Source organism: Portunus trituberculatus, chromosome 1, assembly GCF_017591435.1.
Source record: "Portunus trituberculatus isolate SZX2019 chromosome 1, ASM1759143v1, whole genome shotgun sequence".
Taxonomy (NCBI): Eukaryota; Metazoa; Arthropoda; class Malacostraca; order Decapoda; family Portunidae; genus Portunus; species Portunus trituberculatus.
Window position 1 is genome coordinate 4,442,748 of NC_059255.1, and position 15,000 is coordinate 4,457,747.

The following is a 15,000-nucleotide window of genomic DNA, read 5'->3' on the forward strand; positions in this document are numbered from 1 at the left end:
CCTCTCGTACGCTTCACCGACCCCCAGCTCACCGAGATCAGGAAGGTGGGTGTTGACTGGTGGTGGTGGTAGTAGTAATACCAGCAAACAAATGGTATGGATGTCTCAATGGAACCTTTTCCCAACAGGTGACTCTGGCCAAGCTTCTGTGTGACAACTGTGATAATGTGGAGAGTGAACAGCGGTCTGTGTTTGACCTGCCGGACCCATTCCTGTGAGTACCGTCCCTACACACACACACACACACACACACACACACACACACACACACACACACACACACACACACACACACACACTTGGTGGACATCTGGAATGAATTGAGATAACAGAAAATATGCACAAATTTAAGAAAACTTGGGTAAATGTAGATATGGAGACAGGTCACTAGGAGCACCCAGCCCCACTCCAACCCTGTAATAGACAACTAGGTCAATACACACAATGCCATCTCCTCACCCATGCCTGGGCCCACAGGAACCCCCGAGTGTCGTGTCGTGACCTGCCTGGCGTGAACCTGGAGCTGTGGAAGGAGCGCGTGTCATGTGGCGTGGGGAAGACTAACATTGATATTGGTGGAGCTGAACGCATCTCTCCCTGTGTCATGTGCACCTGTACCAAGGAGGGAGTGAGTATTGTGCACCTGTCTCTTATCTGTCTGTTCTTGTGCACCTGTACCAAGGAGGGAGTGAGTATTGTGTACCTGTCTCTTATCTGTCTGTTCTTGTGCACCTGTACCAAGGAGGGAGTGAGTATTGTGCACCTGTCTTATCTGTCTGTTCTTGTGCACCTGTACCAAGGAGGGAGTGAGTATTGTGCACCTGTCTCTTATCTGTCTGTTCTTGTGCACCTGTACCAAGGAAGGGGTGTCTTGTGCACCTGTCTTATCTGTCTGTTCTTGTGCACCTGTACCAAGTAAGGGCTGTCTTGTGCACCTGTCTTATCTGTCTGTTCTTGTGCACCTGTACCAAGGAGGGAGTGAGTCTTGTGCACCTGTCTTATCTGTCTGTTCTTGTGCACCTGTACCAAGGAAGGGCTGTCTTGTGCACCTGTCTTATCTGTCTGTCCTTGTGCACCTGTACCAAGGAGGGAGTGAGTCTTGTGCACCTGTCTTATCTGTCTGTTCTTGTGCACCTGTACCAAGGAAGGGGTGTCTTGTGCACCTGTCTTATCTGTCTGTTGAAATCTAGGTTGAGTTTTGGCAGTACATTTGTCTCTATCATCCAGACCTTGGCCAAGACACACGATAAACATTGAGTTAAATTTTCTTCCTAAGTTTTCTAAGATAAAGATGAAATGAAGGTTTGCATTTGTTATTCCTTTGTTCAAAAATATCTTGATTGATAGTTCTAGTTAACATTTTGGATTTATTGATTTATTGGCCATTATTAGTATTATTTTTATTTATTTATTTATTTATCAATTTTTTTTTATATACAAGAGGGATAACAAAAAGTATGAAAAAAAGGCCCACTTGATTGCCAGTTCCCTTAAAGATCAAAAAGTTAGCCAGAAACCAAGAATAAATGTCTTGAAAATTAACACTCTTAACACTCTCTCTCTCTCTCTCTCTCTCTCTCTCTCTTTGACCCGTACAGCCTGTCTGCCAGAGCCTGAAGATCGACAACTGCTTCCACCTTGCGCAGTCTTACAGTCCCGAGTCCATCCTCAATGACCACGTGTGCAAGGTTCAGTGTGCCTTTGCCTTCCGTGCCTTCCGTAAAGTGGCCAATCAGGACTCAAACCAGCTCGGATTTGCCAACAGCTAGAGAGTTGACTTCACACGGGGTGGCAGCCTGTACTGTTCTGCCACATCCCTCTCTCTTCTACTATGGTATGGTGGTGGGGATGTGCTCTCTCTCTCTCTCTCTCTCTCTCTCTCTCTCTCTCTCTCTCTGGTGTATTATTGCAGTAAATTTTGTGTGGGTTGGTTGTACGTAGCAATGTTTTTCTTGGAGTAGTTTTGTATATTTTGAGTGTTTACATTTCTCCCTTGTATGTATGTACGTATGTCAGTTTCTCCTGGCTTAATATAGGAAACTGTTTCTCCTCCTCCTCCTCCTCTTCTTCTTCCTCCTCCTCCTCCTTCTCCTCTTGGGGTTTGTGGGAAATTATAAAATCTCGCAGGAAAGAAAGGAAAATTACTGTTGTTTTCATATTGCCACTATTACCATTACTGTTTATTAGTGTGTGTGTGTGTGTGTGTGTGTGTGTGTGTGTGTGTGTGTGTGTGTGTGTGTGTGTGTGTGTGTGTGTGTGATGCATGGCCTAAGTCTTATCAGCTCCGGATAACCTGATAACTTATTCATCTGTGTCCTCTCATGTCTCTCCTGGCTTCATCACACCTCCGCTCATTGTGTTAGTAAGGAAAACTATCTTGATATGTTAGCGAGGAAAATTTGAGTCATTTATGCCTTACTTGGTTATGGTAAATATAAATGTCATATTTTAGCTGTACGTGTGTGTGTGTGTGTGTGTGTGTGTGTGTGTGTGTGTGTGTGTGTGTGTGTGTGTGTGTGTGTGTGTGTGTGTGTGTGTGTGTGTGTGTGTGTGTGTTGAATGTTAATGTAAATTGTAATATGTATTTTATTTTTAATAAAATATTGGCAAAACATATTTCTCTGTATGCACCAATGACCTCTCCACTCTGCCGGTTCAGGTGTGGAGTCTGTACAGCTGTGTGGTGGTGGCGGTGGTGGTGGTGGCTGATGCTGCTTGTGGCCTTGACAGTCAGCCGTGGTGAAGGAACACAGCTTTTTTCTTTCAATAGACTGGAGAGTTTTTTTGAAGGCAACTTTCAAGGTTGTGGTGACAGATTAACAATACTTCTGACTTGAGCCATAAAAGAACCCTTGAAAACCCGCCAAAATTATTATTGTTTGATATTTATAGTCTGTCTACACTAAAATGGCTCTTGGACTTCAAACACATTGTAGATTATTGATAAGGTCATTGATTTGATGTGAATAATGATTGTTTTCTGTTGACCAACGCGCGTATTGCAAGGACAGCTCACGTTTTGCCTCGAGATCTGACAACCACGCACTTCCTGGGACAACACACACACACACACACACACACACAGGAGCCGCCACTACTACTACTACTACTACTACTACTACTAGATCTGACAACCACGCACTTCCTGGAACACCATTCAAACACAGACCAGGAGCCACATGAGAGGTAGACAGACTATAGTAGAAAGCTCAACATTGGAAAGACGTAACAGTGAATGATGCATTTAGGTACACGTGAATATGGTGTTTTTGAGGCGACATGGGATGGAGCACTGAAATATTATAGTGTTAGATGCAATACAAGTTGTGTGGGGAGAGTGTCTTGCAGGAAATAACAGTGTTAGATGCAATACAAATTGAATGCGACTCCAAATGAAAACGGGAAACGCCAACAGAAGAAGCAGAAGAAGAAGAAGAAGAAGAAGAAGAAGAAGATGCAATACAAGTTGTGTGGGGAGGAGAATATCTTGCAGGAATCACAATGCGTGCGGTGTTGCCAGGTCGAGTTGCCAACATTACCCTAAACACACCCTTGAAATTACTCTGCTTTAAAATTAGCCTGTTTGTTGAGTAATATATTCAGCAAAGACCATTTGTATGTATGTATTTGTAAGGTTAATTACCATAACATGTAGGGTGATGAAATAATATGACCTTGAAATGCAATAATGTTAGTGATAGTGGTCAAATTAGTCTACAAGCAGGTAATGAATTGTCCTGCACCTGCCGCCACTGAATGAGTGTGAGTGAGCCGTGAAGCAGAGAGGCTTTACTGAATGGTACACCGCGACATGGAGGAGTGACTCGCTGTGGCACTGAAGGAATAACCAAGAGAGAGATGGCAACAAACAACAACTCTGCAAGGGTATACAAGGGGAGAAAGGAGAGCTTTCTATGTATGGCCAGTGGTATGGTGGTATGGTGGTATGGTAGTATGGTGGTATGATGGTATATGGTGACAGCCTGGGAGGCGGTCTCATCCCAGCGAGGGCACACTGTGTGGGGTGACTCACTCAGATAAACAAACACAAAGAAAGACACATGGATAGGTAGGCAGATAGATATGTCAATAAACTCGTATACCGATAAGATAGATAGATATGCATGCAAAATGTATCTATTCCTCTACTTATTACCACTTCACTTAATTGTCAAAAATAGTCATATATCAAGAGGCGATAGAAATAGACACTGAAAGAACTTTGACTTTTTTTATACTCTTTATATAGAAAGATTGAGAATAATGAAGAGTGTGAATGAAAGAAGTAATAATAGTCTGCCTTTTAAGCACCTCGTTTTTCTCTTTGGCCGAGGGAGTTGCCAACACTCGCTGCACAACTTGATACAATTTAATATTTCCTGGTTTGACAAATACCCAAAGCTGGACAAGACAACGAAGAGAAAGATGTCACAATAACCAATAAATCGACATGTGGTATTTGTATAAGTATTGTGTCTCATTAATAAGAGATTTAGTAACAGATAGTTATCAGAGACATTTATTCTATAGTAGACTCGTCCTGCCATCCCAGACACACCTGCTACGGGACGGCAGCAGTTGTCTTGTGGTCGTGTTGACGGTAAGGGTGGTGGTGCTGGCGGTGGCTATACTAACCCACACACACACACCCACATACCCACCCACACACACACAGCCATAAATATTCAAAGACACTCCTATATAGAGAAAAAAAACTCGTAAACACACTCAAAACATCCCCACACATAACCAGAACATGTCTATATACACCCAAAGATCGGTGTATGAGCTCTGAGCTCGCTCCGTAATGAGGAAGACTGGCTGGATGACCAGCAGACGATCGAGGTGAGGTGAATTACACACACACACACAACAACAACAACAAGAAGTGAAGTGTTGCTATACTACCGGACAGTCTTCCAAGCACCAAACACTAAATGACCAGACAAGCACTGCAAGCCTTCACCACAACCTTCCACACTGCCTATCTTCGTCTATTAAAGGTATCCATAAGGCCAGTCACTTACTGGTAGGTGTCCTTTACATATGAGAGAAAACATTACGCAAATATTAATAGGTGATAGGTATAACGAAGAGTCAGCTGATATTTGCATCCTTCACTTATCGTAACCCAAGCATGCGTCAGAATGGAGCCACTAGTTTGCCATTTGATATCTCGTGGTCAAAAGTTCTCTATATGGCTTCATTTTGATGTGGTGAGGTGATAAAGACAATATATGGAGGTCCCGCCGCCACAGTTCCCGCTTGTTGCCTCCTGGCCGCCTCCCCCCCTGGTATTCCAGCCATCACCCTCCCCCAGGCCGCCAGCCCGCTGGGTCAAATGCTTTTTTTTGGAATATTTCCTAACCGTAATATTTCGCTTCCATGGTGTGTTTTATGGTTTCTATAAATGTTTCGTTGTGTTTGAAGTGTGTTGCGCGCCTGTGTTGGGTCAATATGTGGCATTTAGTGGTGTTTTATAGCTTAAATATGAGCTGCCATATCGGTCAAAATTTTCCACCTCCGAATTTGAGTATTTTTATTTGAAGGTATAAGTGGGCCTTTATGGTGTCAAAATATCGCCTGTTCTCTTTTAAGCGTGAAATCAATCCATTGAGTGAAATATGTGGACTTTGAAATGGTGTTTGGTGGTGTTGAACAAAACTCTTATTTTTTCTATTTTATTTGCTCACGTTTGTGCTTCTCGGTGTAACTCGCTGTAGAATGCCTTAAAAGATAGCTCAGACTCCCTGAGAGGTGATAAAATACTCGCCAAGTGTAAATGGCTTGACTTTACAGGACGTTTTAAGAGATTTATGGGTTAAAATGTTTTTGTACTTTTAACGTACTTAACATAACATAACATAACATAAATAATAGGATAACAAAGGGCCACCAGGGCCCATCTAGGTTATCCTGTATCAGTCGCACAGCGACCTCGTCATCAGTACTTAAAGATACACTTACAAGTACACAATACATTATATACTAATTCTAAATATTTGGCCCATTAACAGGGCTAAGTCCTGCAGCGAAATCCTCTACAATTTGTGGTCCCCATACATGGGGATCATGTCTTATTTAACTATAGTAAATTTCTTATAAAAACTATCATGCAGTGCTATACATAATTATAAATCTAATAAATTTAAGTGCTTATCTAATCTGTTTTTAAACATTGTCAAACTAGTGCTATTTACAACCGTCTCTGGCAATGCATTCCAGAAGTCTACCACCCTATGACTAAAGAAATATTTTCTTATATCTAACCTGCAGCCTTGCTTTCTAATCTTCCTGCCATGATTTCTAGTCCTATTTCCTCCTCTAAGGTAAAGAAAGATCTCACATCTATGTAGTTTGTATCTGAGAACATTTTAAATAACTCTATCATATCCCTCTTATACATCTCCTCTCAAATGAAAACATGTTTAATTCCTTTAATCTATCTCTATACTCCAGGCGCTTTAATGCTGGTATCATCCTAGTTGCTCTTCTCTGAACTGCTTCTAACATGTTGATATCCTGCCTATAGTGGGGTGACCAGGCCTGTATGCAATACTCTAAATGGGGCCTAACATAGGAATTATATAAGCTACGCACCACTTCCTTACTTTTATAACTAACATTTCTATTTATAAAACCCAGGATCCTATTTGCCCTATTTCTTGCTTCTAAACATTGCTTTGAAAATTTCATAGTCCTGTCTATCACTACTCCTAAATCCTTTCCTTCCTCTACTGCCTCTAGCCAACATCCCTCCATCTCATAGTTAAAGTTTGTGTTGTCTTTACCTAAATGCATAACCTGACACTTTTAGAATTAAACTCCATCTGCCACCTGTCTGCCCATGCTATCAGCCTGTCCAGGTCTCGTTGTATTCTGTAATTGTCCTTTTCACCCTGTACTGCACATGCTATCTTAGTATCATCTGCAAACTTTGATACTTTGCTACTAATTCCTATATCTAAATCGTTAATGTACACCAAGAAAAGAAGAGGTCCTAGCACTGATCCTTGGGGTACCCCACTAACCACTTCCTTCCACTCAGACATTGCCCCATTTAATACTACTCTCTGTTTCCTATCAGAAAGCCATTCACTAATCCAATCAACTAACCTACCCCTATCCCATGTAGTCTCAATTTGTACACTAGCCTCCTATGCGGTACCTTATCAAACGCCTTGCTAAAATCTAGATATATAACATCTATGCTATTTCCATCATCTAACTCCTTGGTAATATATTCTAAGATATCGAGCAAATTTGTAAGACAGGACCTCCCTGATCTAAAGCCATGTTGGGTATCTCTAATTAATCTATTCTCATTTAAATGCTCCCAAATACTACCCTTAATGATTTTCTCTAGTATCTTACATACTATACTAGTTAAACTGATCGGTCTATAATTATTCGCATCATCCTTCCTACCTTTTTAAATATTGGAGTAACATTAGCTAACTTCCAGTCCTGAGGTATCTCAGCAAACCTAAGTGATCTTTCAAAGATTAACTTAAGTGCTTCAGAAATACTGTCTACACCCTCCCTAAGTACTCTGGCATGTAGCTCATCAGGACCACTAGCTTTCCTATCGTCTAGTTCAAGAATAAATTTCCTAATAATTCCCGGTTTTATATCAATATTTTCTAAAGCTCTTAAACTACTCGTCGCACTGTTTGTAACAGGATTTCCTATTCTTTCCTAGTAAATACTGAAGAAAATTGTTCATTCAATAATTCTACTATGTCTTCATTTTGATCCACTACTACACCATCTTTTCTGAGTGGTCCAATCCTATCCTTATTTCTTTTATCACTGACCTTGTAATAACTATATAATTTTTGGGATCTTTACTCCCAGCTCTAGCTAGTTTTATCTCTGCCTGCCTTTTACTTTTTTATAACCTTACTCAAATCATCTCTGACCTGTCTGTACCTAATCAAATCTACATCTTCCCACTTTTCTGCAACTCTCTGTATGCCCTCTTCTTCTCTCTGATCTGGCTACCTATCTCATGAGTCCACCATAATGGCTTCCTGTTTCTCTGCCTTATATCTTTGTAAGGGATACACTGCATCACTATACCCTTTACTACAACCTTAAAATATCCCACATCTCCTGTGCAGTTTTATTTCCAAAACTATCTTCCCAGTTTACCTCTCCTAATAACTGACGTAACCTACCATAATTGCCTTTCTGATAGTTTGGGACTCTAGTCTTATTCACTATATTATCCCTACTGGAATTAATGATAAATCTAATTATATGATGGTCACTGTTTGCTAAAGTCTCTCCTACCTCAACTTCCTTTAAACAATGCTCAATATTTGTTAGTACTATGTCTAAAACCTTCCTCCCCCTAGTAGGTTTATCTACCATCTGCACTAAATAGTTATCCTGAAAACTTTCCATAAACTTATTTTCACTAGCATCTCCTACCATCCTCTCCCAGTTTACTGACTTAAGATTAAAATCCCTAAGATAATTGTCTGACTAGTACACCCCTATTTATCTCATCTACCATAAGGTTGTCTACATCTGCTGACTGGTTAGGTGGTCTATAAAAGCTCCTACTCTAATAACCTTACTTTTGTTTACTCTAACATCCAGCCATAAGGACTCTACTCTGTTATCTACCTTAATACCATTAACCTGACTGGAAATGAAGGATTTTTTACATAAATAACTACTCCTCCACCTATCCTACCAATTCTCTGGTGTAAATACATAATGTATCCATCTACTTCATATTCTTTCCTATTTTCCTAAACTTTTCCTCATTTACCCATGCCTCTGTGACACATACAACATCTAAGTCCTCCTCAACTATATAACTAGATAACTCGTCCTTCTTGTTCCTAAGACTCCTGGCATTTACATAAAAACATTTAAGTCCTGCTACCTTCCTAGATGCTGTCTCCTTATTTGGAATCCTAATCTTATTCTCTCCTATTTGCACCTGGAAATCTTTCCTAATCTTTTCACTATCTCTGTTTATCCTATCTAATTTATGTCTAGCATCTTTCTTCTGGAATGCATTTGCTACCTCACCCCTACACTCCATCCCAACTCCCCTCCAGACATCCACTCAGCACATCCACACCCTTCCTACTCAGATGCACACCATCCCTAGCATACAAATCCCTTCGCCCATAGAACCTATCCCATACATCCACAAAGCTGACACCCACATCCTTACACATCCCTTTTACCCGATCATTCACACCAATGGCTCTAGACAACCATTCCCTGCTAACATACACACGAGGCAAGATTCCTGACACTACACACCTCCTACTAACCTACCCCTATCCCATGTAGTCTCAATTTGTACACTAGCCTCCTATGTGGTACCTTATCAAACGCCTTGCTAAAATCTAGATATATAACATCTATGCTATTTCCATCATCTAACTCCTTGGTAATATATTCTAAGATATCGAGCAAATTTGTAAGACAGGACCTCCCTGATCTAAAGCCATGTTGGGTATCTCTAATTAATCTATTCTCATTTAAATGCTTCCTTAATTTTGACATTTTTTAAAAACTAGTTAAGCTGGAGTTGTTTTGATATTTTGAAAATTAGTTTAAGTATTTATCACGTCATAAAATAACAAGCATTCGGCCGTGGCTTCGTTTTTTCTAAAAGTCATTTTTGAAATCAAATTATTTACGTAATCTAGCTAAGTCACCCCTGCTCCCGTTCTCTCTCTGATGACCACAGCCCAGGTGGTGACTCAATATAGCCCCAGGCTGGCGCCTCTTTTCCAAACCCGCAGTTCGTCAATATTTTGCCTAATATCTAGTGATTTCTACGTGTTTTCGTAGGTTTCTAGATTCAGGTGTGTAGACATTGGTAGCAGAAGGAAGAAGAATGGAGAAATAAAGGAGGATAAGGAGGAAGGAAGGAAGGAGAAAGGGAAGAGGAGGAGGAGCAGCCAAGCCACAATACTTAAGTCACCCTCCATTTCCTCAATATTTTGTCTAATATCTAGTGTTTTGATGTGTTTCTAGGCTCAGGCATGTATATGGAAGCAATAAGAGGAAGAAGGACGAGAAGCAGAGGAAGAAGGACGAGAAGCAAAGGAAGAGGACGAAGAGGAAAGGAGAAATAGAGGCGAAATAGGAGAGGGAGCCAAGCTGTAATATTTAGGTAAGTGTCCCTTTAAATTTCAACTTTATAATACTTTTTTGTGTGTTTTTATAGTAAACTTGCTGGGGTTTTTTTTTTAGTGTTTACAAGTGTTTTGGGTGTATTTTGTGTGTTTTCAGTGTGTTTTGAATGTTTTAAGTATATTTTACGTGCCTAAGTGTGGTGTGGAGATGTGTTTGAGTGCTTAGATGTGTTTTGAATATGTTTGGGAGTATTTTGAGGGCTGATATGTTGTGTTCAATGTGTTTTGGGTTAGTTCTGCGTGTATTTCAAGTGGTGTGGGTGTGTATTAGTGGTCTTTTGGGTGTGTGTGGGGATGATTTGACTATATATTGGGTGTTTCTAGAGAATTTTGTGTGTTTGGAAGCAATTTTGAGGTGTTGCATGGTGTTTTGAGTGTTTTAGGGTTGATATTGAGTGTTTTAAGTGGTTTAGGTGTGTGTGTGTGTGTGTGTGTGTGTGTGTGTGTGTGTGTGTGTGTGTGTGTGTGTGTGTGTGTGTGTGTGATGATTTAGGTCTATACTACGTGTTTTTAGTAGGTTTATAGCCACTGAATAGGCCGTCTCAGTGTGAATAGGTCCTTATAACAGACATTACAGCATCCTGCCTAGACTATTATCATCCTACACCAACCTAACCTAACCAAACACAGGTGACCGCTGACTTGTGGCTGAGACGGGCGTGTTGCGAGACCTGGATGTGGCTTGACCAAGGAATATACAAGGCGCTGGACCGATTTCAAAGCGACATAGGGCCGGAGAAGAGGAAGAAGTGATAGAGAGTAGATAGACGTGATAACTTACAAGAAATATAAAGCGGAACTGTTAAAAGAAGAAAAAGAAGAGGATGAAGACGAAGAAGAATTTAAAAAGAAGAAAAAGAGGAATTCAATAGGAGAAGAGGAATTTAAAGAAGAAGAAGAAGAAGAAGAAGAAGAAGAAGAAGAAGATGATGATGATGATGATCCGATCCTGCAAAACGTAAACAAAACAAGCGGCGAGAGGAGTGAGGAGAGGAGGCGAAATAGTGAATACCACGGCCCTAACATCAACAACAGGGTGAGTAGCAGTGTGTGTGTGTGTGTGTGTGTGTGTGTGTGTGTGTGTGTGTGTAGTCGTTCTTAAGGCCAGGAAACACATACAGCTTGTGAGAGGAACAGGGGGAGGTGGATAATGTGAGGGGTGGTGTGGATAGTGGCCAGGAAACACGTACAGCTTGTGAGAGGAACAGGGGGAGGTGGATAATGTGAGTGGTGTGGATGATATGGATGGTAGTTCAATTCAGCTGACTGTCGGAAGAGTGGTGTGGATATCAGCACTTCCTGACGTGTTCTGGTTTGGGTTAGGCTGGTGGCAGTGGTGGGTTGGGTTAGGTTAGTGGCAGTGGTATGTTAGGGTGGTGGCAGCTTGGTCAGGATAAGCAAGGTGGATATCCCCAAGTTAGGAAGGAAGGTCAATATAATGCACAGCCACACCAACACCTTATTTCCAGATTAAACTTATTATTCTGGTAGATTTTAACCCATTTTGAATTCATCTTTCATTTCCATTGCAAATCCGTACTTTATTTCATTAGCCCCATCCGTCCCTTACTAAGCAGAACCAAAGGACATGGGTGGCAGTGGTGGGGGTGCTGAGTGCTGAGTGCTGAGATGCCCTAGGGAAGACAAGGCTGTGAGATGACACACACACACACACACACACACACACACACACAAATAGGAATGGTGAGATTTTTGGTGCTGTTATGAATGAGATGAACGTGGTGAATCCGAGTGACAGGCTTATTGAAGGACGAGTGACTTGGTGAGCTCGGAACCAGGCTGGATGCATTTTTTAATCCTTCAGCACCAGGCCCACTCACTTGCCAGTCCCCTTACTGAGCTGATAGAATGACAATGATGATAATTATAGACAAAATCATCAAATAGACTCCAATATTTTTCACCAATTCTTCATTCTACAGGAGCTGGCGACACTAGGAGCAGCAGGATCAGGATCAGCCCAGCCACCACACACACACACACACACACACACACACACACACACACAAACATCAAAGTTAAGAGAGATAGTAGGTTGTAAAGAGGTGTACGTAAGAAAAAATAGAAATGAGGAAGAGAGGAGAAGATATAAGGAATTGTTGGAAGAGGCGAGAAGAAAAATTGATGAACGGTCTGAAGATGAAAAAGAAAAAGTTTTTGGAGAGTTATAGGAGAGAGTCAGAAAGTGGTATGTGGAAAGAAGGAATGCGGAGGAACCCCTAGAGGGAGCAGTGGGTGGACCGTAATGTATACTAATATAGATGGGATACTGTCAAGTAGATTGGAATTGCAAGACTATATGATGGTGGAGAAGCCTGATATAGTGTGTTTGACTGAGACAAAATTGCATGAAAAAACAAAGGTAAATTTGGATAATAAATATAATATATGGAGAAAGGATAGAGAGGGTAAAGGTGGAGGAGGAGTTATGATTATGACGAAGAAAGAAATAAATGTGGATAAGGTTTGGTATGGGAAGAACAATGCAGAAGTGATAAGCATAAGGATAAAAAGTGATGGAAAAGAATTAATAATCATGGTGACCTATGTACCTCCTAAAACAAATTCTTGGACATTAAGGGAATACGACAATATGATCAAGGATACTTTACAGAGTTTGGAAAGTGTATTATCTGGAAAAAGAAAGGTGATACTAGTAGGAGATTTTAATTGTAAGGAGGTGGATTGGGAAAATCTAGTAAGTGGTGTTGGAGAGGAAGCATGGGAGAGAGATTTCTTAATCTAATGATGGAAAATATGATGGAACAGAGGGTGAAGAAAATACTAGATATAGAGGAGATGATGAACCGCTAGACTGGATTTGGTGTTAACAAGAGAAGTGTACCTATGTGGAGATATACAATATAAATGTCCATTGGGAAGAGTGATCATGTGGTTATGGAAATGCAGATGGCAATAACACAGCGAAGGAGAGATGAGACATACAGGAGTGGTAGATTGAATTATAGAAAGATGGACACAGAAAGTTTGAAAAATTATTTCAGAAAATTAGATTGGGAGGAGATGTTACAAATCAGAGAAGTGCAAAAAAATATGAGATTTTTATGAAATATTATAAAGAAGGAGTTATGAAATTTGTACCAAAGTATAAACCGAGAGAGGAAGGAAGAAAGGATTGGTTTAATGCAACTTGTGTTAAGGCTAAGGAAAAGAGAGATGTGGCTTGGAAAAGATGGAAAAAGAGCAGGAATATACTAAATAAGGAGAATTATAGAGTGGCGAGAAATGAGTATGTGAGGGTAAGGAGGGAGGAAGAAAGAAAATTTGAAAAAGATATTGTAGACAAGAGTAAGGAACATCCAAAATTGTTTTACAGGTTCATAAATGGTAAACTTAAAAAGAGAGAGTCCATTGAAAGATTAAAAGGAGAGCAAGGGATAGTAGATGACCCTAAGAATATCGCGGAATTGCTAAATAATAGGTTTCAACAAGTATTTACTAAAGAAACAATGTTTGTAAAGCCTCAGAATGTACAAGGAAATGTGCACATGGATGACATTAAGATACCTAAAAAGGAGTTATATAAAATGTTGGAGGAACTTAAAGATGATAAAGCGATGGGACCAGATGAAGTTTCAGGAAAATTATTGAAGGAATGTAGAGAAGAATTGATTGATCCATTATATGATATTATAAGGTGCTCATTAGAAACAGGGAAGTACCAGTAGAGTGGAAAAGAGCTGAAGTGGTGCCCATTTATAAGGGAGGCAGTAAGGAAGAGCCTCTTAACTATAGACCTGTGTCTCTAACAAGTGTGGTCGGTAAGATTTGTGAGAGGGTGATAAAGAAATATTGGATACGGTTCCTGGAGGATCATAAGTTATTATCGGATCATCAATTTGGCTTTAGGAAAGGGAGGTCATGTGTAACAAATCTACTGAGCTTTTATTCAAGAGTGGTTGACAAAATACAAGAGAGAGAGGATGGATGGACTGTGTATATTTGGATTTAAAGAAAGCTTTTGACAAGGTACCTCACATGAGACTGCTATGGAAATTAGAGATTTATGGAGGACTGAAAGGAAAAGTGTTAAAGTGGATGGAAAACTACTTGAGATGGAGGGAGATGAGAACGGTAATAAGGGATGCAAAGTCGGACTGGTTGGTGGTGGAGAGTGGAGTCCCACAAGGTTCAGTGCTGGCACCAATACTTTTCCTTGTATATATTAATGACATGCCAGAGGAGTAAACAGTTATATTAATTTGTTTGCGGATGATGCGAAGTTGTGTAGGTGTGTGAAGAGTGAAGAAGATTGTGAAATTTTACAGGCAGATCTGGATAAGATTTGGGAGTGGAGCAAGAGGTGGCAAATGGAATTTAATCTGAGCAAAAGTCATGTGATGGAGATGGGGAAGAGTGGAAGACGGCCAAGAGGGTCATATAAGATGGGTGAAGAAGTAGTGTTGAAAAAGGTGGAAAAGGAAAAGGATTTGGGAGTGATAATACAAGACCATGGGCAGTTTGAGGCTCATATTGATAAGATGTTTGGAGAAACGTATAATTTGATAAGAAATATTGGATTAGCCTTCCATTATATGGATAAAGATATGATGAAGAAATTAATTAGTACGGTAATTAGACCAAGATTGGAATATGCTGGAGTGGTTTGGTCCCCTTATAAAAAGAAGCATATAAGGAAGTTGGAGAGATTGCAGAGAATGGCAACAAAAATGGTTCCGGAATTGGCAGAAATGACCTATGAGGAGAGATTAAAAGAAATGAATTTGCTTACCTTGGAACAAAGAAGAGAAAGAGGAGATTTAATACAGGTTTATAAACTGTTGAG

The 15,000-nt window shown here is 40.4% G+C and overlaps 1 protein-coding gene and 1 long non-coding RNA gene across 3 annotated transcripts in view; both read left to right on the forward strand.

Moving 5' to 3' along the window:
* The window catches only part of LOC123511596, a 32,627-nt gene extending 30,011 nt beyond the window's left edge, over positions 1–2,616 (forward strand). For both annotated transcript variants that reach the window (XM_045267658.1, XM_045267725.1), the window contains 4 exons: positions 1–45; positions 129–214; positions 478–628; positions 1,599–2,616. The exon at positions 1–45 is cut by the window's left edge and continues 602 nt beyond it. In XM_045267658.1, the coding sequence (XP_045123593.1) occupies positions 1–45; positions 129–214; positions 478–628; positions 1,599–1,769 (453 nt within the window). In that variant the 3' untranslated portion in view covers positions 1,770–2,616. The remainder of the gene's footprint in view (positions 46–128; positions 215–477; positions 629–1,598) is intronic.
* A 1,982-nt stretch (positions 2,617–4,598) lies between these two features.
* LOC123512383 lies at positions 4,599–12,162 on the forward strand. The gene is made up of 4 exons (XR_006677089.1): positions 4,599–5,003; positions 10,012–10,150; positions 10,803–11,208; positions 12,116–12,162. It is a non-coding gene; the product is annotated as an uncharacterized LOC123512383 (long non-coding RNA).
* The last annotated feature ends 2,838 nt before the right edge of the window (positions 12,163–15,000 follow it).